The 27,420-nt window shown below is 42.1% G+C and overlaps 1 protein-coding gene and 1 pseudogene across 1 annotated transcript; both read left to right on the top strand.

Moving 5' to 3' along the window:
- Nucleotides 1–6,129: 6,129 nt before the first annotated feature.
- LOC129414502 (uncharacterized) lies at nucleotides 6,130–10,606 on the top strand. The gene is made up of 10 exons (XM_073871467.1): nucleotides 6,130–6,347; nucleotides 6,466–6,513; nucleotides 8,097–8,183; nucleotides 8,266–8,412; nucleotides 8,799–8,920; nucleotides 9,011–9,147; nucleotides 9,223–9,316; nucleotides 9,398–9,575; nucleotides 9,667–9,794; nucleotides 9,874–10,606. Exons 3-10 carry the CDS (start codon nucleotides 8,102–8,104, stop codon nucleotides 10,186–10,188), a joined length of 1,203 nt encoding a protein of 400 aa, XP_073727568.1. The 5' UTR covers nucleotides 6,130–6,347; nucleotides 6,466–6,513; nucleotides 8,097–8,101; the 3' UTR covers nucleotides 10,189–10,606.
- Nucleotides 10,607–17,997: 7,391 nt separating this feature from the next.
- On the top strand, nucleotides 17,998–27,216 carry LOC129443116 (E3 ubiquitin/ISG15 ligase TRIM25-like; annotated as a pseudogene).
- Nucleotides 27,217–27,420: the final 204 nt, after the last annotated feature.

The raw sequence follows: 27,420 nt of genomic DNA, 5'->3' as shown, positions 1-27,420 counted from the left end.
CCTCCCTGTTTCCATGTTGAATTTACAAACACAAATTGCAAATGGAAAAGCGATAAGCTACAAATATCCTATGAAATACTGTCAAACTCTCTCAGTGTTTTTCAGAAAGCTATGTCATCTGCTAAATCAAAGTACTTTTCCAATCTAATTTTGGAAAATCATCACAGCTCAAAAGCCTTATTCTCTGTTTTAAACTCTGTTTTAAATCCACCTGTAAATGTGTTTGTCAATCCCTCAGTATCACTATGTGATGGCTTCTCAAGGTTTTTTGTGAGAAGATCACTTCTCTAAGATCTCAACCATTTGCTGATGTATCACTTGAACTGTGCTGTTCTTCAGCTACATGGAGTGCTTTTGACCCAGTTTCTCTTCTGTCACTCAGAGAAATTGTTGATCATCTTGTAACAGGTCTAGCCTGTTACTAGATGTAGTTCCATTCCTTACCTGTAGGGGGCAACCTTAAGTGTGTTGAGTTTGTATAAGGTAGGGCACAGGTAGAAGAAAAAAGTATGGCTTTCACCAAAGTTTATGGTTTACCAGTGTTTGCACTGGGTTCTTTGAAAGGCCTCTTGATGGGAAACATTTGTTTCTGTTGCCATTAAGGGGCTTTTGTGTCCATCCCATTTCATGCTTAAAGCATATTACAGACAATGGATCGAAACTATGATGGATTAATTGTATTTGGAGTTGGAAGAATGTAGCTTCTTTGTTCAAGTGTTAGATGATGGAAATGCTTTAAGTACAAAGAAGAAGCCTCAACACAGATAAACTCATCATCTTTAAGAACATTAGTTCTACCAGAAAGACTCGAAGATAGGTTAAGACTTGATATATGAGTTTATTTAACAGTAGTTAGCAACCAAGGTTAGAATGTAACACAGTATAGTTCTTTGGCATAGGCCCCGACCATAGTTCAAATCCGGGGGTCACGGATTCTTGCGGTTCCTGTCTGAAGATGAAGACAGGCCAGAATATAATCCCCCTTGAGTATGGACGGAACCAACCTGGTGATGGTGGTAGGGAGGGTGGGTTTGTAAATGCTGGCATCAGTATCTGCGAACGCAAAGACAGGTGAGTACGAGGTTTATATACTCTCAGTATCAGGGGTGATTGATTGCACCTTGTGAAATGAATGACGTAACATTCGAGTTTCCTGGTAGAACTTGCGCAACGCTACGCTAAAGCTATCATTTCTACCAGAAAGACTCGAAGATAGGTTAAGACTTGATATATGAGTTCATTTAACAGTAGTTAGCAACCAAGGTTAGAATGTAACAAAGTATAGTTCTTTGGCGTAGGCCCCGACCATAGTTCAAATCCGGGGGTCACGGATTCTTGCGGTTCCTGTCTGAAGATGAAGACAGGCCAGAATCTAATCCCCAAAAATTGATCGCAATGATCGGTACCCACCAGTGTTTCTTTGAGGTTCCTGAAAGAGATAAGAGAAATTGTTATCTACTGACATTGAAGGATGCCATAAGAGGCCATGGGATTGCCGCTTAGGCCATAGAAGGCAGCGATATACCCCAGAGAGATAGGCTGGAGAGATAGGCCGCATAGGCCGTAGAAGGCAACGATATGCCTAGTGGGAAAAGCCTCATAGGCTTTAGAAGGCAACGATATGCCAGACAGAGATAGGCCGCACAGGCCACAGAAGGCAACGATATGCCTAGTGGGAAAAAGGCCGCGTAGGCCTTTGGAAGGCAACGATATGCCAGAGAAATAGGCCGCGTAGGCCATAGCAGGCAGCGATATGCCAGATAGACATAGGCCGCGTAGGCCGTAGAAGGCAACAATATGCCTAGTAGAAAAATGCCGCGTAGGCTTTTGAAGGCAACGATATGCCAGACAGAGATAGGCCGCGTAGGCCATAGAAAGCAACGATATGCCTAATGAGAAAAGGCCGCGTAGACCTTTGAAAGGCAACGATATGCCAGAGTAAGAAATGATATAAATGGCAAAGGCCATGATTTAGCAAGGTTAAATACACCACCATCACCAGTAATTTGCTTAAACATACCTTGATTATTGCTTGCCATTATTGAATTGAATGTCAGTGTTTTCCTGCATACGGTGAAATTAGGAGCGCGGCTCCCGATGAAGAGAGACAATTGATGTATACATGCTTTTATATTGTCATTATAAAAGTAGGGAGAAGATTAGATGGTTACAAACAAATCTGACTGATGCTAAAGATTGCACGGTGTCTGTCGTGTCTTGGTTTTCCCCAGTCTTGTACTCTTTATTTGAAGTTCTGTAATGTCATCCATGACTGTAGTTCTTGTAGTTATTTGGTCCTTGTTCTAGATTGTTTCCCCGGTGTGTCTTGATATCTTGTTTACCCAACGTGAATATATACAGTCCTTGTGTTTCAGTTGTCCTTTGTCGATTAAGTTAGCTGTCAATCACTTTTAAGTCCTGTATTCTGGTCTTCATTCTGGTTCTGCTTTGTGCACTTTTGGTTTTAAGAAATAACCCATTGCCTTGTCTTGCTTGCTTCGCCATGACACACAGATGATTATATACAATTCTCCGTTTACGATGTAAATTAAGACCCCCCAAAAACTGTGGCGCGGTACCAGTAGGGTTGTGCAGTTGATAGATGGACGTACTCCGAACGTAATAGCCTTCTAGATGAAAGTTTACAGCTTAAATTTTAACTAACCATAATAGCATGATTAAACGTAACAATTTTGTGCAAATAGTCTTACATGATATGCACTTAAGAAGTTCTGAATTATTTGTTGAAAGATCATCCGCCACACTGGCAATCCAGCAACGATCGAAGCCGCACCATACACGACTGCAGACGTGAAACGTGACAACCTGCGTGCACGCGGCAAGTGTGCACAGCCAAATACTAACGAAAGCTAATTTCTTGTACATGTAGCAATTATGCATGTCAAATCCTTGCAGCCGTTTGTAATAAGGGTTCCTGGAAGTCGATAAGGAGGCCTGATGGTAATGCAGGCACTGAAAATAAAGCACTTATAGAACTGCATGTCCGTAGTCTGAGTAAAAACATGTATATAGTTTTAAAATAGCTTGCCTCATGTATGCAGCCGCGCTGTTATAATGTTTTAAATCCTAGCAGCCGGTGTAATGTGTTTATATGGAAAGTTGATGCATGTTTCGCTATTTACTTGAGGATGCAGAGTAGGTGGATTGTACGCACCTAATTCCAGACAAAAGTTCCTTGTAAAGTTATCATTTAGAATCATAACTGCATGATTTTTGGCTTTCCCAGACGAAGATTTCCATCGTGAAACAGTCATCACGATTTCTATGATCGTGGCTCTTCGGTGGTAAAGTGTCGTACGGTGGGAAAAGTTCAAAGATGGACGTTTTCCTGGTCTTGTGTCCAAGATAGCCTACAATAGTTTTCTGACAGTGTCAGAAATTCAGGATGATCACCGCACAATGCATTTGCTGTTACAATCTTGTCGGAGTGCAAAAATCCTGCGGTGTATTCCAGGCTTTAAACAGAACATAGAATTAAATTAGAAACAAGTTATTTCAGATGCATTCCAATTCTCCAGTCATGTTGGACGTCATTAAAACAGCATGAGACAATTGAAATTAAATAGTAGAAACACATAAGATAATCGAACACCACCATATTCAAACATAACACCACTTGAAGAAATATTTAGACATTATTTCCATTGGGTTCCATGTTAAAACAAGAAGGAAATTATGTTAGTATTCTGGGTTTATAGCTGGTGGCACCACCATTTCGGGCGAAACATACGTTACCAACGTTCAACAGCACTTTAAATTGGGATTACGTGCTGTGATATAAAAGCTAGCAGTCACACTACATCTTCAAACCAGTGTCCAGACATCCGCTGTAGCCTACCCATGCGCATGCTCTGGGTGCCTGCATCGCAAACAAAGCACAATGCGCTTAAATGGTTCAAACTGATGCAACCTCTCGTGTTCTTAAAGCAGCAAGGCGCGCGTCAACTGTGAAGTCTACTGCATAACAAACAAACTCAACATGGTGTACAGGCTCACTTTTGTTTAGACATCCGCAGAATGCACACCGATCAAAACAACGGCAAGCCCTCAGGAATAACACAAATGCACGTTTTAATTGTATTAAATACACCACACAACCTCAGCTCCGTCTCCATATTGCCTGTAAGACATAGTCATTGCCATCTTTCGGTTGTAAAAGCATGTACTGTGCACTATTATCAGCCAATCCAGTATAATGAATAAGAGAGCTTACCGTAGGAGAAGATAATCCAGATAAATAGATGGGATGTTCAACGCGACCGAGCTCGAGCTCGTATAAGAAGTTGACTGAGATCTGGAATAAAGTCTCATTTGAAAAGTACAATTAAAAGTTGATGCATTCTCGTACTTTATACATGTGCATAAATAACTGAAGATCTTAAAGCACAAAGCTTTAGATGGAAACATTTATGCTGAACCCCGTGCTCAATAAAATTGACAATATGCATTACTGTTGCCAGACCACACACACACTTACGATTTGCTCAGCAACAAAAATGTGTGCTTAAACTTTACGCTGTATGACCAGGATTTATTCTCCAATGATATATTAATGGTGTGTCCTACCATAATATTAAAAGTTCGTAAAATAGCGTATCCCCGTATCCTTAAAGTCTATAATTAGGGTCAGGTGAGTGAAGATCTAACGTGAATATTTGCATTTGATATGAACAGTTTGCATGAATACTGTAGCATTAAGCAACTTGCATTGTAGTACCGTAGCAGGTATGACGTTGCAAGAACCTGTTACATGAATAAATAGTACCTTATATTATTGATGTTTTAGGGAAACACTGAAAGGGACAGTTCAGATGAAGCTCGTATACTTTGCGCATTCCTTATTCCAATGAAACACGCGAACATTAGACCGCGTCATTTGCCTGTTTGCAGCGTGTCATGCATTGCATACACGCCGTATTTAATGTGTGAAATTTTCGCGAGCAATAGTCGTTCATCCAAGTCGATTCCATGTCTTTGCTTCACAAAACATTCGCGTACGGTTTAAAACCAGTTATAAGCGGAGCATTTGGATATTGTAGACGAAAGACAAAGATCCTGTGATGAGGGAGATAACAAGCTTCGGCATTCTTCCAAACCCGTGCAGGTGCGGCGCTTCGCCAATCAATGATGATTAGTGACATCTGCTTGCGGGCATTCAGAGTGTGCGACAGTCAATATTAATATTACAGTTTACAGATCATCCAAGTGTTCCTGCACTGTTCATAAAAAGAAACGGCATGTGGTATCCTTCTCTGTGCACTGCAGGGTTACACACTTAATGAAGCTTGCAGACTTCCCTTTTTTAAGTCTTTAACCTTCTGTGAGAGCTCCTCGCGATGTTACAGGTGAAACGAAACGAGATGAGAAAATCCCAGGAAACCAGTTCGAATGCCCTATAAAATCACTCAACATTTAAATCGGCGTGATTCGGGTAACTAACGCCTTAGTTAGCATTAGCATATGCACTGGACATCGAGCATGTAAATGCTGGCATCAGTATCTGCGAACGCAAAGACAGGTGAGTACGAGGTTTATATACTCTCAGTATCAGGGGTGATTGATTGCACCTTGTGAAATGAATGACGTAACATTCGAGTTTCCTGGTAGAACTTGCGCAACGCTACGCTAAAGCTATCATTTGCTTTTTATCAGCATTTCTGGACTTCTTCAAAACTGGACATCTACTCTGATAAAACTGTTTTGCCAATATTTGCATTCATTTAAAATATGTTGCTTAACCCCCAGGGGTCCAAAGACATGTGTAAGATTGTAAAGCTGAGTAACACTGTGTTATGAGGGTTTAAGGTGCTTGATGTTTCATATAAATAATACTAAGCAAAGAAATTGTTCTTTTTGTTTTGGCTGCCTTAATTTACCCAGTGATCTTGTCATCATTTATGTGGAACCCCCCCTAATTCAGATATATAATTAACTTTTTTTTTTTTTAAGTTTGAACAGAGTTATTATATAGTGGCGCCCAAACAGGGACCACATTTGTGTATGAGATATTGTTTGTACTGCTGACTAAATATGGCAAGCCAAGAGAATAGTGATGAGGAAGAGCAAGGTCCCAAACTTGACTTTTCCTCTGAAGCTTTTCTGAGTACACAGCAAATTTTCTGGTGTTAAATTTCTGGTGTTATTTTTTTGGTGTTGCCCAGTGTTAAAACCGGAGTACATTTTTATCTGCAAGTGTAAAACTGCATCTAGAAAAGGAGTTCCTTTTCAGTGTTAAACTTTTAACTCTATGAGCAGCGCAATTCCCAGAATCCTTTACGGCTATTTTCAGTTGGGAAGCCACGAGGAGATGAGCGCGCTGTTCAACGGTAAGTGTTGTCTTTTAATGAGTTGTGTGGTTAAAAATTAAATAATTTTTTAACATATAATTGTTTATATATGATTATATGCAAACAATCTGAATTTGTTTTACATATTTTAATAAAGTGGCTGCTGATTCTGAGTTCGCTTGATGAATCACCACGTGCATCTCAGGTAAGCACGTGAATTTCCTTCAAACATTACATTATACATAAGTCATTATCTTTTAAATAATTGTTGTGGATGTATTAGCACTTATTTGTGATATGTTAGACATTGGTTGCAAGCATTTGGGGAAGATAGTTTTTGTAAATCACGGTATATTTGTTTAATCCAGCAGCATTTTCCCTTAATAGTTTTAATTTTATAGTTTCAGTCTCTCAGTGGGAGTTTTGTAAATGTGTTTAAACGTATCGTGGGTGACATGGCGGGGTTTTTTGTTCGAACAAGCCGCGTAGTGAAATTACGTTGTTCAAACAGAAAATCATTAACCTGTAGGTACTATGTTTAAAAGTCTGTCAAATCGCGTTAACGGCACAACAGACTTTGTTTGTATTTGCCGTGATATTTATCCGCAGTAGTTAAATTTTTCGTGCATATAAAACACACTGTTTACCTCTTGAGTTTAGTGGTGACCGCGTATCATATGCACGCCACAACTGCGTATCATGTGCACGTAAAAGGAGAGCTCTTTATTTAGATCGGTTCTCCACACTAATCCTGAGGAAAACACGTATTATTAATGTATTCATATACACGAACTTGTTTGTGTGACCACCACATGCGCAAGGTAAGCCTAAATGAATTGGCACGTGGATTAGTTTAAAATATTACATTATATTTATACACGTTTATACATGCATCAGTACTCAAATGAAACACAGGTTGCAAACATTTGCAAAGGATTGGAGTAAAGGAGTATAAGGAGTAAAGTAACTAAACCCTAAACCAACTTTTTTTTTAGTTATTGATCTGTAAGAATGGGGCTTTTTATTGATCTTAGTAAGTTTTTTTGACATTTGGATATAATGTATTTTCAATACTACTGTGTAAAACCGTCTGAGTGCTGCCCTCTTCAGGTTGAACGGTGGCTACTGCAGTTGAATTTTCCTATTGTTGGGTCCAAAAAATAACTCGTGATGTAAGCAGGTTCAAGCTCACCACGCCCTTGTTACGATCTCACCACACACTTGGCACGAGCTTAGTTTGTCCCCTCTATCTCCGTTGGAATCTGCTCACTTTTCTTGCATTTTTCAGATATTGCCAGTGGGTGGAGTCAGGCTCTGACAAGGGGTTTAGTTATGTGTTTGATCAAACGATATTACCCGTTGATACAGTTTTACTTTTACAGTTTTAGTATCACAACGGGAGTTTTGAAAAACGTATTTAAATACATTGAGGTATAGTATCATGCAGTCATTTTCAGTCTTTGGCTAAAATTACGCGCCTTCTCTGAGGTGAACAGACGTTGTTCTCACTGAAAACCTTTGCGTCTTGTAAGCATATGAATAGCTTATGGAATACATGTCAGCTTTTGTATCAAACGTTAACACTTGCTAGCCATTTTTACGAGTTTTTTCCTGCAAAACATGCTGGGGCTGGCGACTTTTTTTAATAACGCTGGCGGAGAAATAGTTAACAAAAAGTAGGCCTATTGCTTCACCAAACAAACCTTAGGAAACCATGTGTAATATATTATTTGAACCTTAAACTTTCAAATATGTTATTTTAATTTACTTTTTTGTTTTTGTTTTCAGTAACAATGCTCTTCAAAGTTTTATATGAAGGAAAGAAGAAATTGATTAAAGTTGATGGGGCAGATTACACCAGTTTAATGACTGAAGGTATTCATTTTAAATTAATTTAAATATTTTATTCTCATGGTTGTTTTGTTGCTCATTTGTCTCTCTCCTCTTATCCATAAAGTCAAGAGGAAATTTTCAATCAGTGACAAAGATCTGATACTACAAGATGATACTGGCGTGGAGGTGGAGGTGGATGAGGATGTATTCACTGACCTGCTGGAGGAGAGATCAAATAATATACTATGGAAAGTTGTTGACAAGGATTCAGGTAAGTGTGTCTGTGATATACAAACACATCCCTTAGCCATTTGATTTAATTGAGAAAAATGTTAGTTCATGGTGCATTAACTAATGTTAACAGTTTAAACATTTGATTTTAATAATATTAGTAAATTCTTAAATTAACATGAACAAAAATTAATAAATGCTGTAAAAGTATTGATCGTTGTTAGTTTATGTTAGCTTTAGCATTAGCTAATGATAACACATACAATCCTATTGTAAAGTAAATATAGTTTTGTTGTTATTAAACACAATTTAATTAACCAAACATTTTAAAATGGCTCATTAAATTTATTTAAAACTAGCATTTCATTAACTTAATGTAATTATTTTGTATATTTTTGTTGAAGTGTCAATTTATTTTGCTTCCAGAATGCCAAGTCCTCGATTCGTCCTCACAAACTGACACACTTTCACTGTCATCTGAGACTGACGACAGCGCCGGACCAAGCTCCAAGAGACCTCGTTTTGATGAGGCTTTTGAGGCAAAACAGGTAAAATTTACTAGCTAGATTGTTTAGCTTTTTTTTTTTGCATTTTTATATTATGAACACATTACAGCAAAAGTTTTTTGTTTTTTTTAGTTTATTAGAGGCATTTTAGAAGAAAATGCAGGAGGACCTGCTATTTTGGCTCAATATTCAGAACAAGGAAAATTCACAGACTCAACTCGACGGCACTTAGTCAACGTTGTGGTTGCACACATTACAGGCAAAGAAGGGTAAGTCATAATTTAAACTTTAGTGAAAAGACTGGTTTAGTAGATTGTTCAACATTTTTTTTGTTTTTTTCCAAGACGTGTCCCATCCAAAGAAACAAAAACCCGCTGTGCTTTAGGAATTGTAACACTGTTCCCATCACTAAAGGATCCATACTCAAGAACTGGATATGTAAGTACTTAAAAATCTCATGATAAAACAGTGGTGTCTAGGATCTCTCTTGTTTATAGGTTTTACTTCAATTTGTTACAGATACTTCAAGATTTTGATATCAAATTTGGAACAGAAACTGCTTCCAGACTTCTTGAACAATGGGATAGTCTAAAGCCCAAGATTATAGCTGAAGCAAAAACACTTACTTCGACCTTGCATCTGAACAGCCTGATTTCAGCTGCGGAGTGTAAAGGACAAGATGATTCCGAATGCCAAGGTAAGTTTTTTTGTAAAGATGATGACAAAACTTTGTCTGCTACTTTTACATTTTGTTAATTTCTGTTAATTCAAAAAAAATTTTTTTGCAGGATGGGACAATGACATGTCCTCTGTTTTACTCCTGGCCTACCTTTTGCCACCTTCTGCTGGTGGTAGGAACAAATCCACAAAGATAAGCACCAGAGAGGCCATGGACCATATTTCGCAGTTCCACAAGGTTGGCATGGACAGGCATGTGAACTGTTATGGATCATATGTTGTGTTATGTGTGTTCTGATTTTTTTCTCTCATTTCAGTCTTGCCGCAGTCTAACTGAACACATTAAGAAGGCTGAAGGCCTCCAACCAAATCTCCTTGCAGTTGGCTCAGCAAAGAATATCATCCATGATTGCTACATCGTTCTGGATGGAAAACTTCGTCCATGTCAGGCAAAGTCTTCCCTTTCTGCTTTTGATGAACTTTTTAAAGCCTACTTTGTCTTTGGTGTGTCATATCCCCACTGCTTGAATGCAATGTACACATTCATCCAGACAACAATCTACAAGATAGATGTTGGTACAGTTTGTGAAACCCCTAGAGTTAAGGACCTACGAGCTAAACTTTTGAACTAGTTTCTAGTTGCAAAAATGTTTCGCTGCTTTGTTTGCAAACTGGTACTGTCAAAGTCAATGACCTAATTCGTCACTTGAAATCTATTCATGCTTACTATACAGGGAAAAAACTGAACTTAAAATGTGCACAAAGCAATTGTAAATATAGCTTTATGACCTATGCTGGTTTTAGAAAACACTTCAGTAGTGTACATAGAAATGACTTTATAGACCAAATTGTTACTGAAAATTAAAGTGACAGAGATGATAAACAAATGGAGATAATGCCAGTTTTACATATTGTTTTATGTTCTTGCACTTATTGTTGATTATTCTGAAAAGTATTGAATGCAAAAATAACTTCCTTGTCTTAAATGTATTCAATACATGTCTCTGAAATGATTCCTGTTCTTTTAACAACGACAAAAACACAGAAACTTTCAGAAATAAAAAATAATTTTATATATGTTTGTTTCATCATTGTGTGCTAATCACGTAAAATTAGTACAGTAAAAGTAATCAATCACTTAATTAACACAAACAATTAATATTACTGCATGAGTAATTAATATTGCTGGTGTGTGTTTAATCTTACAAGGGTGTACATTTTAACACTAGTGGGAGAAGAAAACACTTTAATGGGATATAAATACACTACTTTTGGGTGAAAGAACTCTCACTGTTGGTGTGTATTTAATCTTAAATGGGTGTACATTTTAACACTAGTCGGAGAAGATAACACTTTAAAGGGTTATCCACAGAATGCTGTTAGATGTATAAATAAACACTCTCGGTGTACAAATTTACTCTTGGAGTAGTGTACATATTTAACACTTTCAAAAGTGTTATTTTAACTCCAAAATGGAGGGAGTCATATATACATTTTTGAAGTGTTAAATTTGACTCAATTTGAGTAAAATGTACACTGGCGTTTTTGCTGTGTAGACGAGAACCTATAAAATAACTAATTAATACCTTTAGTGATCTGTATGTTGATTCTGAAGAGGAAAACGAGAGAAGTGAAGTTGAGCAAATGTCTGAGCAACAGAATATAACATCTTTGCCACCTATACCTGTTAAAGAACAAGAAGAAGTTCAAGAAGAAGTTCAAGAAGAAGTTCAAGAAGAAGTTCAAACACCTTTTGTAACATTATTAGAACAGTTAAATGACAGAGTTAACAAACTGGAGAGTTGTTTGAGGAATGGGTTCAGAAGGGAAATTAAGGTGTTACTATAGCTGAATTGAAAACACAGTGTACGACTATTGAAGAAAGAATGATTTACCGGTCTGAAAGAGAAAGTGAAAGAATTCAAAAGAAAATGGAGCTTGAACTACAAGATCTGGGCAAATCAATGGTGGATTGTTTGAAAAGGCGGGATGTTCAAATTGAGCATAAATTGAAATCCCTAACTTCTGTAATGTCTACTCCCATACAGCATCAGCCAAAATCTTCAATGCCTGCCCCTAGATATGCAGTTGACAGTCAAACATACAATGTTTCTAACGATCCTGTGCACTGCTCAGAAGGTATGTCTGGAATGCCCCTGCCTCCTCCTGTGAAATTAGAATTCCCACACTTTAGTAATGGTGAAGAGGAAGATCCTGTTATTTTCTTAGAGAGGTGTGAAGAATATTTAGCTATACGCCCTCTCTGTGATTATGAGATTCTTGCATCCCTCACCTCTGTGTTAAAAGGTACTGCTAAAGATTGGTGGCTGGCTGAAAAGAAGAATGTAAAATCTTGGCAGCAGTTCAAAGAAGTTTTTTTGCAGTCTTTCTTGAGTGAGGACTACGAAGAAGAAGTGGCAAGAAAATTAATGAAAAGAAAGCAGGGTGCCAAAGAAAATATAAGAGACTTTGCTTATCATTACAGAGCCTTATGCCTTCGCAAAAACAAGGATATGACTGACAAAGAAATTGTTCATGCCATACTACGGAACTGCAATCCGAGACTGGCTAGTTTGCTACGAGGTAATGTAAAAGGAGTAAGGGGTTTTCACTACGGACACTGTTCGGTCCTCTTCAAGGCGTTGCTGCAAACACAGGTAGGTTAAACACTACACAGGTAGGTTACTCACAACACTTGGGTCTTTGGCTCACTCCAAGACATACGTGGAGACAGAGGTAAGGGGTTTTCACTACTGACACTGTTCGGTCCTCTTCGAGGCGTTGCTGCAAACACAGGTAGGTTACACTCTACACAGGTAGTTTACTCACAACACTTGGGCCTTTGGTTCACTCCTCCAGGCAGCGGACTCTCACCACAACGGCCGCACACTGTATGCCTTCACCCGTCGGCCAAAGCTTCGTAGGTGTCGTGGGGACTGCAAGGTCGGGCGCCGCAGAGCTGAACGCTTCCCAAGCTCCCCCTCCTTGTCACTGACAGGGGATCTTCTACTGGGGCGAACTCTCGACGAGGCTCTGCGCACACACCGAGTTCTCCTGGACAAACACAACCTCGACCTTAAATCCGTACAATGTACCTCGGCCGTTGTTCACTTTGGTGTGTAGTTGGGTTACACCGCTGCCTGCTTTCCGGGTTGACGCGAGCTCTAGCCGACACTCAGGGGGTTATGGTAGTAGTTGGTTTCTCTCATATGGCTCAGGCCTCAACGTGCTGTTACTTCGCACGATCTGCACGGGGCCAGGGCGGCTTTGGTTACTGTAAACCAAAGCACACACACAGCAAGCTTAGTGGAAACACACGATGAAAGTCACAACTCACCACCGCACTCTGCACACGCACTCCACGTGAAGTTAAGACTTGGCCGCCTAGGCCTCGGCTGCTCGAGAGACGGGTTGGGCGTTGTACTCGCCAGAGAAAGAGAAAAGAATTCACACGTGAATATGTTCAGCAACACCCCTTTATGTCTCCTGGTTACCTCTTCGGCTCACCTACGCTTCCGTTCTCCGCAGGGCAGTGGATGATGGAAAGTTTTGTCTACAGATCTCCCAGTTGGTGTTCCACAATACACGCACGGCACGCCCATGTTTCCCCTCGTAGTGGGGCGGGTAACCTTCAACACACTCACAAAATACACCGGTAACTCTTCTTCTGAATAGCGTATAGCATTTGCTTTGATTTTTACTCACGCTTTGTTGTCAAAAAATCTCCCCCATCCATACATCCAATGTCTTCGTGTGCTCTTCTCAACATCCAAATCACACAATAGCTTCCTTACCCAGACGTCTCCAACCTCTCGTCTTCCCTAAGGGATCAGTGTGAGTCAACCTAGCCGATCTCCACCGTAGCAACCAAGCACAAGCAACGTACTCACAAAGTACCAAAAAGCAGCTCCCTTCTGATGTCTTCAAAGGTCTTTTTATACTCAGCCCTCTCTCCTTATCGGCCTATCAGCAATCGCTGTGTTAATCACCCTCACCTGTACGATATCAGGCTTAATTTGGTGTTCGGGGAAACCCCGGGAATTCCGGTGTTTGGAGTCAGTCATCCGCGCGGAACCATCGCCGGGCGGAACCGATCTTGCACACTTTTGGTTCCGCCCTCACAGATCGTCACCTGGTGACAAAAGCAACTGGTCAAACTAGCCAGAAGTATCCTGGCAAAAAACACCACCTTTAAGAGAAATGCATTTTCTATAAGTTCTAAAAACCTTGATCCATCTTACCTTAGACTTTATAGAAATGAGACCTTTTTACCCATCGCACCATGACCTTTAAAATAATACTAAACATGAATATAAAACACAATTGCAATCTTAGAAAAACATAATATGTACATTACATGATACATTTCAGCAGATACCCAATGATGTAAGCCTAAAGGCTAACAGTACAAAAGTCTTTGTGATGAAGAGATTACGACATCAAAGAGTTTCATGGCTGGAAACAGTTTCACCTACGGGTCAACTTTGGGTTACCAATACCACCTGAGGTTTAATTGTTTTATATTGTCTTTTCATTAATAAACTTAAAGTTTATTATATCCCAGCGGTACTACAATAGGGACATTAACAATCATGTTATCCAGTACATACCTGTCAAGTTTTGGATTTGAAAATAAGGGAAATTTTCCGTCGCCCACCGCGAACAGTCCCACCACCAACCCAAACAAGCTCCAGTATTCCTTACATTTTAAGACTGGTGAGTGACGGATAATATTTTTTAAACCAATGCTGATAATTGTGTTAAAATTAACTAAACAAACTAATTCATTAGCAAGAAAACTAGTGAAACACACAGCTCTGTGAAAACTACATTTCATAAGTCACACTCAAACTGTACATACTGTACACACAAATTTGCATCTGTACAAAACCCACTGGCCTTAGGTTGAAAAGCCTTATTTTAACTTCTTTTGCATTATACCTTAATGCCAAAATTATTTATAAAAATTCACTTTTCTTTGTAATGAGAACTGTCATTTAGAAAATGAAAATGCTAGATGGGGCAGTGGCCCAAACCAAAAAGGGCACTACGGGGGGTGGTACTATTAGTATGGTTTTAATAAAGAATTATAAATAAATGATGTGTTACTATATTACTAGCATCAACTTAGACAAGTGATTACAAGTGATTATAATGGGAAAATATAATAACAAGAATTAAAGTGTGACAATAGATATTCAATAATTTACCTGCTGGCTTGATGGAGCTTTGAATCCATGTTTGCAATGTTGAACTGCCTTTACCAGCCTCCCTTTCCGTTCTCTCTCTTTATTTTGTGAAGCCATTGGTGTTTTTTGTATTTTTTGTCTACAAAGTGTGCCAACAACAGCAAATTTAGTGTTTATGTTAACTTAGATCTGACCGGGAATATTTAATTAATTAGACAAGCATTGTAACGATAATAATGTGGATATGTTGTTGCTGTTTGCTTGCTAACTTGTTAGCACTTTTAGAACACCGACAGCAAATCATTAACCGAAGAAATACATAAACAAACTTCCAAATTAGTAATTCTGCGGTTTAACAACTGATATAATGTAATAAATCTACCTGTTGATGCAACAAACTTCAGACAGAAACTGTCGTCTTCGTTCGCTCTCCAGGCAGAGAGTGCACACAGAGATGCTGCGGAGCGGGTGGGAAAACACGAAGTGGATTAGCGGAATCAGTGGACCTTTAGCGATCTGGGATTGGGAATGTTTTTTTATTACTCCGCCCGGACATTATTATTTTTGTAATAACGCAGGTTAAAATACGGGAGATTTACGGGAAAATACTAATACAGGAGGACGGCGGGAAAGAAGGGTAAAATACGGGACTTTCCCTGCCAAAACGGGATACTTGACAGGTATGATCCAGTATGTCTTTCGGAATTTTGAAAAATTCTATTAAGGTTCTGAGCCTGTGGATCGCCAACTTGTAGTGAAATCATCACAGATCCATTGATTTTGGTTGGATTTTTATAATTTTTTCTGTGGAATAAGTATACTGTTTGGTGAAAAGAATGGTATATTGACTGATGTCAACTTGGGGGAATAGTTGATTGTTTCGTCCCGAATGGAAATAATTAGCTGTGTTTAACAGTCGTGAGAGGTCTACAGACACTCAAGTTTTATACTCTCTTTTTCAGAGTACTTACATTTTAATTATGCATTTGTATATAAAGACAGTTTAAACAAATGTGTAAAAAAGTTTTTTTGATAATTCCTGCCTACCCTGCCTTTAACAGAAAAAGAAACTTTCAGTTTATCAAACAGTGAATGAATAAATCAACTCACCAGATGACGATCTTAAGCATCACCACCGCTGTCATTGTTACATTTTTGGCTGCTTTTTACCACAATAAATGTTTTAAACACAAAGTTGTAGCATCCAGAGGAAAATCTAACAAACTCAGAGTCAAGAGTCCAACTAAAACAGACATTGATCACTATAATTGTGACTTTCAATGAAAAAACAACAACATCTAAATCTAATAAGTGGATTGTGTTTTCTACAGCAATATTTACAGAACATTTAGAAATAATGTTTTATAACTGTTAGAAAAAAAACTAAGATTCCTCTAACATTCACACAACCAACAAACATTCTTAAAACAATAAAAAAACTGGACTAGAAATACATTTGATGGACTTTCTTCAACAAAAAATGATACCTTTTGACAGGTTTTCATAGATGTAAAAAAATTTTTTCATTGGCTCAATATAAAATCTAGATGTGAACCATTAACCTAAAATTCTTATTTGGATGAAGGAAAATATTTCTTTAGTGACCACATTTTTAATGTAGTTGAGACAGTAAAACTTTTTTAGGTTTTAAGACTGAACAAATTCAGAAATTGCAAGTTGACATAATTGAAAAATTCAGTTGAAACAACAACACCACAAAATCTTTTTTACAGTGTAGTCCGACTTTCAAATGTTAAACTGCATAATGACATCCATGATTCGATGTCTAAATAGCGCACCTAGTTTGCATGTCATGTAGACATCCAAAATTTGTCTTAGACTGACGGACGTAATATAGACATGACCTGCATATCCATCAGATGTTTTGTGGGTAGCTTTCAGATATTGTAAGTGTCATTATGAATTAGTGATGCGCGGGTCGGCGTTTTTTCCAACCCGCGGGTCCCGCTTTTATGAAATATTTGGCCCGCCCCAACCCGCACCGCAACACTGTATCTATTTTTACAACCCGCACCGCCCCGCGCCCGCGACCATTAAAATAGACATATTAGGCATTTTTAATGTAAATAAAAAGAGGCTTTATTTCAGCCGCTTGGAAACAGCCATTAGATTACATCGCCCTGTAAACTGGCAACAACATACACCAATGAGCCATAGAAACCAGCATGGTCATATTAATATAGAGATGGGATAATGATAAACCAGGGGTGTCCAATACATCGATTGCAAAGGCAATGCCGGTAGATTGCACGTAAGTTAACTGTGTATTCTCATGCTGCTCCATGCCTCCACGGGAAAATTGGCATTATGAGTAATTGTGAAACACTTAAGTCTTTTTGAGTTGCTGTGCCTTTCTTCTCATATGTGTTTTTATAAATCTTATGCCTGCCGCTGCAGCTCAGTCGTGTAAATTTACAAGCATGCAATTGCATCGCATTCTTCTTGCTTTCATGCACGTGCACGAGCTGAAGCACGCGAGAGCGAGCGAACGAGGGAGAGAGAGAGAGAGAGGCAGCGTTGTGATGATATATGCTTCAAATACTATTGTAATTTTCTTTCAAGTTTGTTTCACTACATCTCCGCTATTTTAAACCGTAGGCCTACTCGACATGTGCTCCAGGATTTTTTTTAACTCCTCAATAAAATAGAGTAATGGTGACATCCCTAAATCCAATGTAGAGATATATGCAGTATAGTCCACGCATTTAAAGTGTTTTAGCATGTAGAACTTGTCGGCTTTATCATTTTAAAAGTAGATCACCACACAAAAAAGCAGCATTTGTATTATCTATTCACAAATTCCCTACCTTAATTTCTCCTGCAGATCGTCTTTCATCTTTTAATTCTCCGTTTGTTTTGTTGTTGTGGCTGGCAGCCAGCGGAGCTACTTGGCGCTTCCGTGACGTCAAAGGTTTGGGGATATCAAGTTACGTTGCGCAAGTTACGTTGCGGAAGTTACGTTGCCACATAGGCCTACGTAATTTAACCTTATTAAAGAACGTAATTAAATGTAAAAATATATATTCCCAAATATTTAATATATATGCTACAGGGAATTAGACGCAACATATCAGTTTTTTAATTTTGTTTTTAATGACCCGCCCCAACCCGCCCCGCATTAAAGTTACAATTTCTTTACCTGCCCCAACCCGACCCGCGGGTTACCCGCGGGGCCCGCGGGTTACCCGCGGGGCCCGCGGGTTACGAGACGACCCGCGCATCACTATTATGAATATAAGAATGTTGTTCTGTAGTCTTTCAAATATGACCACATTAACTACAGAAACAACAATGCCAGTTTAGTGACACACATCAGAGGGATTTGATCTGTTATTCTCTTATTTCACCACAAAATTCACTCATATTTATGCATTTATGACAGAGCATTTTCACAAAGATTTGCCTACTCGAGACTGTGACTTTCTAGGAGACTGGTTGGACTTGTTTATCATATGACTGACACACCTGTTTGTACACGTTTCATAAACACAACCAGGAAATACTTTGAGTTCAGAGAAACTGAAACTGTTGGGCTGTTGTGTGTTTAGTTTTATTTCTGTAAGTAAATACGGTGAAATGGCAGAAGCCAGTATTTCAGTGATTCAGGATCAGTTCATCTGTTCAATCTGTCTGGATCTACTGAAGGATCCAGTGACCATTCCCTGTGGACACAGTTACTGTATGAGCTGTATTACAGACTGCTGGAATCAAGATGATCAGAAGAGAAACTACAGCTGCCCTCAATGCAGACAGACCTTCAATACAAGACCTGTTTTAAATAAAAATGTGGTGTTTGCTCAGATGGTGGAGATGCTGAAGAAGACAAAACTACAAGCTGCTTGTCCTGATCACAGTTATGCTGAAGCTGGAGATGTGAAGTGTGACGTCTGTACTGAGAGAAAACACAAAGCTGTCAAGTCCTGTCTGGTGTGTCTGAACTCTTACTGTCAAACTCACTTTGAACGTCACGAAGAACTTCAGTCAGGAAAGAGACACAAAGTGATAGACGCCACTGAACGATTTCAGCAGATGATCTGCCCTCAACATGAGAAACTTTTAGAGATTTACTGTAAAACTGATCAGCTCTGTATATGTTATCTGTGTATGGTGGATGAACACAATGAACATAAAACTGTATCAGCTGCAGCAGAGAGGACTGAGAAACAGGTAAGGATGTGATAATGTAATCAGTTCTGAGTTTAATTGGTAAAAAAATCAGTTTATCTGATTAATTATTATTTCCACATCCAACAGAAAGATCTGAAGGAGACGCAGAGAAAATATCATCAGAGAATCCAGGAGAGTCAGAAGAAGCTTCAGGAGCTGAGAGATGCTGTGGAGACTCATAAGGTGAGTTTTGATCAGAAGAACAACTGCTGTCTGCTGTTTCAGATCTGTTTCAGACTCAGTTAAGACTCTCATCCAATCAGTCAGTGAGGAGTTCAGTGCTGGATGACTTTCACTGAAGTTCACTGTGTGTAACAGACTGTGTGATGTACCAGTAAGAGCTGAATGAATGCTGCTGATTCTAATGCTCCTCTCTCTGTGTGTCCTAACAGCGCTCTGCACAGACAGCAGTGGACGACACTGAGAGGATCTTTACTCAACTGATCCGATCCATTGAGAGAAGGAGATCTGAGGTGACACAGCTGATCAGAGATCAGGAAAAGACTGCAGTGAGTGAAGCTGAAGGACTCTTGAAGCGACTGGAGCAGGAGATTGATGATCTGAGGAGGAGAGACGCTGAGCTGGAGCAGCTTTCACACACAGATGATCACATCCATTTCCTCCAGGTAACAGAGATCAGTGATCTTTAGGAAGTGAAGAGCATGTTTTACTCAGATGATATTTTCTATGAAATGTTTCAGTTTCATGAGTTTATGTTTGTGTTTGTGTAGAGTTTCCAGTCTCTCTCTGTTCCTCCTGGATCTACAGACTCACTCAGCATCACTGTCAGCTCTCTCATCTCTTTTGATGATGTAGGAAAATCTGTGTCTCATCTGAGAGAGAAACTGGAGGATTTCTGTAGAGAAGAGATAGAGAAGATATATGATAAATATAAAGCACCTGAGACCAGGGAGCAGTTCCTAAAATGTGAGTATATAAACAAATAAACACACTGATGCTGATAAAAACATGAACAGTGATAATCTGTATTTCAGTGATTTTAATCTCCTCTATAATGATATTCATGAATCAAACTGAATGTGCAGAATAAACAGAAAATAAATAACTGTGCTCGCCCACAATGAAACATAACTGTGAGATCAAATAGCAGTTCATAAATCAAGTTTCTTATTTGATACTCAAATTTCATAAGCTATAAACAAAAAATGTGTACACTTAAATGATAACAAAATATATTTTAAAGTGGACAACTACAGAACGTCTCGGTTACGTATGTAACCCTCGTTCCCTGAAGGAGGGAACGGAGACGTCACGTCGTGACCGACGAATTGGGAACTCGCTTAGAGAGACCAATCTGCTTCGAATACTACTAAAACGCCAATGAACTTGGCATTGAGATATTTGCATAATGCTGGCGCCGCCCCGCCAGGTGCGTATATAAGCCACAGGTGCAAATGTAGAAATCAGCTTCTTTTTCGCTGAGAAAGCCGGAAAGTGTGACCGGCCGATAAACAGCAGGGAGCAGCCCTGTGGCGACGGGACGTGACGTCTCCGTTCCCTCCTTCAGGGAACGAGGGTTACATACGTAACCGAGACGTTCCCTTTGAGAATCCCTACCAAAACGCCACTGAGGGCTGACCTCTTCCAGTGTCTGCGTAAAGCCCTCCGGTTCCACTTAAGGATAACGAGAATTAGGTTTTAAGGCAGAAGGCCGGGCACTAGATGTTCCTTTAACCCACAGTAGTGCCAGCGACTGGGAAGCGCCCTATCTGAGCGGTATAGGGACGCTGCGGAAGCCACCGCCCCGTTAAGGGCTATTGGTGGGCAAAAGTCAACCGTAGTTGAGGTATAAATGACAGCCGTGGCTGTGTAAGCAAAGCAGTGCTCTGCTGAGGGAAACGTGGGCTAGTAGGATTAACCCCACGGAAAAATACTCACAAAGGAACCCGGTGGGACGCAATGTGGATGCCCGAGCCAAACACAGGTTCGCGAGGATGCAGCTAGTGAAAGGCTGGCAGCGGATGCTCCGCAACATCAGGCTGCCAAGGCAGCGGAGGAAGGCAAAACAAATTATTACGCATTTTTGCCTCGATGGCCTTCCATACTGAGCTCAGTTTGGAGCAGCAGTCGGAGGCTGCAAGCCGACCTGCGAGCCTGTTCCCTGTGCTTCCCCTAACGAGGAAAGGACACGAGAGGAGACAGGCTCGACACGAACACTGTAAAATCTAATGAACGTATTAGGTGTCGCCCAACCAGCAGCTCTGCAGATGTCTGTTAGCGAGGAACCACGAGCGAGTGCCCAAGATGAGGCAACACTCCGTGTGGAGTGCGCTCTCAAATTAAATGGACAAGGAATGCCCTGCAGATTATAAGCAAGGGCGATAGTATCAACTATCCAATGAGACATCCTCTGCTTAGTGACAGCTTTCCCTCTCTGCTGACCACCGTAACAAACAAAGAGCTGATCTGAGGTCCTAAGGCTTTGTGTGCGATCCACGTAGATGCGTAACGCTCGTACGGGGCATAATAAAGCCATGGTTGGGTCTGCCGCCTCCGCGGGCAAAGCTTGCAAGCTCACCACCTGATCTCTGAAGGGAGTGGTGGGAACTTTGGGCACGTAGCCTGGTCTGGGTCTCAGTGAGACAGCAGGACCAAACTGAAGGCACGAATCGTCAACAGAGAATGCATATAAATCCCTTACTCTCTTCACGGAGGCCAATGCTAGCAGGGTCAGAGTTTTCATTGACAAAAGCTTCAGACTCGTAGACTGCAAAGGCTCGAATGCGGTACCTGTAGTAGGGCTTCAGCACCATGGACAGGTCTCGGAGGAATAGAGGGAGGGCGCGAGGGGTTTAGCCTGCGAGCGCCTCTTAAAATCTAATAACCAAATCATGCTGGCCAACTGATCTGCCGTTAATAAGTGAGTGATGAGCAGAAATAGCGGCGATATCAACTTTAATGGTGGAGGGTGACAGCCTACCATCTAACCTATGTTGAAGATATATAAAAGCACAATGTTAAGCATTCTCTGGGGTCCTCGCGTTGCGAAAAGCACCAGGTGACGAAAAGGGTTTCATTTAAGCGCGTAAGCCCGTCTTGTGGACGGTGCTCGTACCGCGTCGATGGTGTTAGATACCGCTTGCGATAAATCACCTAAACCTTGCGCGCACTCAACGACCATACATGGAAATCCCACAGGTCGGGGCGCGGGTGCCAAATGTGCCCCTTCCTTGAGAAAGAAAGTCCTTCCTCCGGGGAATTCGCCAGGGAGGGGCTGTCGCGAGGAGCATTAACTCTGAAAACCAATTCCTGGTCGTCCAGTACGGGGCGACTAATAAAAGGCTCTACTCGTCCTGCCTGTCTTTGCACAGTGTCTGTGCGATTAAGCTCACTGGAGTGAATGCGTATTTGCGCGTCCCCCGCGGCCAGCTGTGTGCCAATGCATCCCCGCCGAGGCTGCCCTCGGTTAGTGAATAAAACAGGCGACAGTGGGTATCGTCCGGTGACGCAAATAGATATATCTGCGCACGACCGAACTTCTTCCAAATTAGCTGAACCGTCTGGGGGTGGAGTCGCCATTCGCCGGTGCCCGCAGCTCGGGAAAGCGCGTCAGCCGCTGTATTGAGCGTACCCGGGATGTGAATGGCACGAAGGGACCTCAGATGCTTCTGACTCCAAAGGAGGAGATGACGAGCGAGATGCGACAGGTGACGAGAGCGCAAAAACCACCTTAACGGTAAATAACGCAACAGTCGCAATGTTGTCGGTGTCGGCTAATACATCCTTCCCTCACATCTCCATAGCGGAGCGTACAAGTCCCAGATATACAGCGCACCGCTCGCGGCAGTTGGGGTGCTATGCACACCCCTGAGACTGCAAGCCCGTCATACGTGGCTGCTCATCCCGTGCTGGGGGCATCGTATGTGCTACAGAATGCCAGGAGACCCGACTCAGGGGCATATCTTGCTATAAGAAATGCTGGGTCTGCCACGGGGTAAAATTGAAATGACACGCAGGTGTAATGGTTACACAGTGTATGCCGTTGCGCCACGCTCTCCTCGAGACTCGATCGTAAAACCAATGCTGAAGCGGTCTCATATGAAGCAGCTCGAGCAGTCACAGCCGCAGCATGCTGTCATATGTCCAGGAGCTTCTGAAATTGTTTCAGAGGGACCGCGTACTTCCCTCGAATTAAACCGAGGCAAGTCAGAACTGACTGGTTGCGCGCTCTTGTAAAACACGCCAATAAATCGACTGAGTCTATTTCCATACTGAGAAAAAGATCCTCTGCACGGGGCAAAGTTGCTCCTTTCCCAGCTGACCTGATGACTTAAACAAGCGAGATGCTGAAGCATTAAATCTCTGTGTTCGCGCACGTCTGCCAAGAACGAGCCATTATAGTTGACGTAAATATAAGCAGAATGCGAACAAAGCTCTCTCGCGGAGATTTTAATGCCGTGACTAGCACTTTCATGGAGACACGGGGAGAGAGAGACAGCTCGAATGGTGTACTTGGTATTAATATGCCCACCCCATGATGCAGAGCGAATAAACGGTCTAAGGCGAGGGGAGATGGACACATGAAGTACACGTCTACAGGTCTAAGGCTGCAAACCGATCTGAATATTGAAATACGAGCCTCGGCGTATCATCCTAAAGGATCACATTTGTAGAGCCGGTGCATAAATAAATCGGTCGTAACCCACCGCGTATTTTGGGTAATATGAGATAAGGCTGGAAAAACCATATCATCATTCTCGGTAAGAGGGTCCGGCTCGAAATGTCCTTCGCCAGCAGGACATCGACTTTTGCACGCTGTACATGTGCATCGGACGCTTTCACTATAGTGAAACGAATGCCCGAGAATTTGGGGGAGTGCCGGTAATTGTATTTCGTAACCGAGGCGGATAGTGCGTAAAACCCAACGAGACGGGCTGGGAACTGAAGCAAAGCATCCAGAGACTGTACGAGGAGAATTAAAGACACTACCGAAGTACCCGCGGTGGGGCAGCGAAGCGAGACAGGTGAAACTGCCGGTGCGTCTGCTGACAGCATAAACATCTACAGTATGTGTGTGTGTGACACTGACCTGAGCCCGCTGAGGGTAACGGTCGTCTGGTCTCCTGCGCGGAGAGCGCAGACTCCGGAAAAACACCCGCTGGCGATAGAGGAGAGATAGGGTGAGCTGGTGTGCCCGCTCACGGCTCTTTCGATCCTCTGGAGACCTGGAGAGGGAAGAGGAATGCACTCTTGTGTGGTTAAGGGGGTACCGGCTGGACAGCCGGTGGAACAGATGCAAACCAAGAATTTTCCACCCGACCCTCTACCGGGGGAAGGAGCGAATCACCGTCTCCTGAAGAGTGATCCTCTGCCAATCCGGGTCGCCCATTACTGGCCACTTAAACTCCCGATTTTCACGGGAAGCGGCTAAGCGGGCAGGGCGAGCTGCTGACGACCGGTTTCCATGCGCTGCCGAGATGGGGTCTGAGGAGGGGAACAGAGGTGGCCGCCGCAGGACGCTGACAGTGAGAGGCAGACTGAGGAGCCGGCGTGGTGGACCAAGGGCAGCTCTCTTTTGCCGGGGCATGACCTAGGAGATCGCCTCAGTCTGCGCAGCGGAGCTGTACGACTCCACGGGCTCGCCGAAGAGGCCGGTCTGTGAGACAGGGGCATTCAAGAAGTTGTTCTCGTCTGCGTCCGTCATGTAAGCCAGACATAGCCAAAGGTGGCGATCTTGAACACTGTGGTGGACATCGCACGACTGAAGGTCGCGGCTTCCCTCGTAAATCTCTAAAGCCTTCGCTTGGTGAACCTGCAGTAACATTATTGCGTGCAGGGTTGAAGCCGCGTCTCCGCATGCCTGATGGGCAGCGCCCGTAACCGGACGACTGTCTATACAAACACGGGAGGGAAGGGTTGGGTGGTCCCTCCAGGAACGCAGCTGCATCGCAACCCCCCGCTCTACTGAAGGGATCCCCGTCCTTAGCGGCTCCGTTGGTGAGGGAGGTGAGGGGTGAAAGCTGAACGGCCGAGACGGCCGCAAATCACGTCAGCTCTTCGTGCCATCGGGAAAGGCAGGAGGTGAGGACCGTAGAGGCCCGGGCAGCTCCGAAATACCAATCATATGGGCGGGACGGTTCGGGCGGAGAGGGATTAACCCCTCCAACTCTAAATGGTAAATGGACAGCATTTATATAGCGCTTTTAACAGACCTATGGCCATCCAAAGCGCTTTACAAGTTTGCCTCACATTCACCCATTCACGCACACATTCATACACCGACGGCGGTGTCAGCCATGCAAGGCGCCATCCAGCTCGTCGGGAGCAGCTGGGGTTAGGTGTCTTGCTCAAGGACACCTCGACACTTGGTCCGGTGGAGCCGGGGATTGAACCACCAACCTTCCGGTTTGTAGACAACCTACATGAACCACTGAGCCACTGCCGCCCTCCAACTCTACCGTTTCCGCCGCTCGAGCGGGCACGGCCGCCATCTCCGGGACGACTCCGCCTCGGAGGGAAAAGATGGGCACCCCTCTGATGCTGCAGAAGTGACGGGACCAGAAGGAGGTCCAATGGATTCGGCAGAAATCACAGAACACAACTCTGCAGTCTCCACCGGATCCTCAACCGGCTGAGGATGAGAAGGCCGGTAGGTGAAGGACGCATCCTCCGTCCTACTCAGCGTAGTGATGCGAAGAGCGTCCTGCGAGCGCTTGACAGCCGCACCATGGCGGCGTTCAGCACTGCAAAGGCGCGGACGTCGTTCCCATAGAAACGACAGTCGGCTCCGCAATCCAAGAGAGTTATGCTCTCACAGAGAGAACAAAAGCTCTCCACGAACGCAGCCTCGGAGTGCTCGATGCGCAAGCACGAAGACAGCGCTCGTGACCGTCACTGGAATCCCTGTACTTCTCGCACCCAAGATCGCACGGAGGAAAAGCTATCCTGAAAAGGACGCTGATCTCCGAATATACGAGAGAGTGGCTGTCTTTAAAAAGACACAGAGCTCTCACGTATCACTCTTTAGGGAAATCACTCTTTTGGTGCTCAGCTGATGATGCGCACAGGGAAAGGCAATGCACACACTAAACTCAAAACAAAAAATATGCAGAGCAGTGGAATACTGCGAGCGTCTGCCGTGTCAGTACTGCTTGTCAATCAACTTCAGCAACCGTTCCCAGAAGAGCAGAAAGTAGCTTCTTCAGTAGCAGATACTGCCGGCTTTCGAAGCGATAAAAAGCTGATTTCTACATTTGCACCTGTGGCTTATATACGCACCTGGCAGGGCGGCGCCAGCATTATGCAAATATCTCAATGCCAAGTTCATTGGCGTTTTAGTAGTATTCGAAGCAGATTGGTCTCTCTAAGCGAGTTCCCAATTCGTCGGTCACGACGTGACGTCGTAGTGACCGACTGAAAGGGAACAGAGGGACTTTAACAATGTTCACACATTCACAAACCTTTTACACACACAGGATTACATAACAGTAAAACAGTCAGATTAGATTCTGTCTATACTGTAAATGATCTCTGTTCACTTCTTAACACATTGACAGTCCTCAAAAACTAAAATAAATAACACTTGAGGTTTTATTTTAATTATTGAAATGTACAATTTTACATTTAAATGATGTTTTTGATTTGTCTCCATCAGATTATCATCACTTCACTGCAGATCCAAACACAGCAAATAAACGTCTCTGTCTGTCTGAGGGGAACAGAGTGATTACTAAAACTAACACAGTCCAGCAGTATCCTGATCATCCAGACAGATTTGATAAAATTGTTATCAGGTGTTGTGTAGTGAGAGTTTATGTGGACGCTGTTACTGGGAGGTTGAGTGGAGTAGTGAGGTGTTTATATCAGTGTCATATAAGAGCATCAGCAGGAAGGGAGGTGATGAGTGTTTGTTTGGATTTAATGATCAGTCCTGGTGTTTGGTCTGCTATGGCTCCAGTTGTTCATTCTGGCACAATAAGATTGAGACTAAACTCCCTGAAATGTCCATATCTTCTAGAATAGGAGTTTATGTGGATCACAGTTCAGGATCTCTGTCCTTCTACAGCGTCTCTGACACAATGACCCTCATCCACAGAGTCAACACCACATTCACTAAACCTCTCTATCCTGGGTTTATTGTTTATGGATCATTGAAACTGTGTGATATAACAATATAGATGATACAGAGTGACACATCATTTTGTCATATTAGAAGTCTGAACATTTACTAATCAGCAATTTTAAATAACTGATTGTAATGTTATATTTTAATAATTGTAGTTTGTCCTGTCAAACAGAGGTGGCTGTACAGTAGTTATTCACAGTTAAAGGGATAGTTCACCAAAATATTTACTCCCCCTTATGTTGTTACAAACCTGTATAAATTTCTTTGTTCTGATGAACACAAAGGAAGATATTTTGAGAAATGTTTCTAACCAAACAGTTCGTGGACCCTGTAGTGCCTTCCAGTAAGTCACTTCAGACACCTCGGGGGTTTCAATAGATTCTTGTTTTATTCCAGTAAAA

The sequence above is a fragment of the Misgurnus anguillicaudatus genome, chromosome 2, assembly GCF_027580225.2.
Source record: "Misgurnus anguillicaudatus chromosome 2, ASM2758022v2, whole genome shotgun sequence".
NCBI classification, from domain to species: domain Eukaryota; kingdom Metazoa; phylum Chordata; class Actinopteri; order Cypriniformes; family Cobitidae; genus Misgurnus; species Misgurnus anguillicaudatus.
This window is presented reverse-complemented; position numbering and strand designations above follow the sequence as displayed.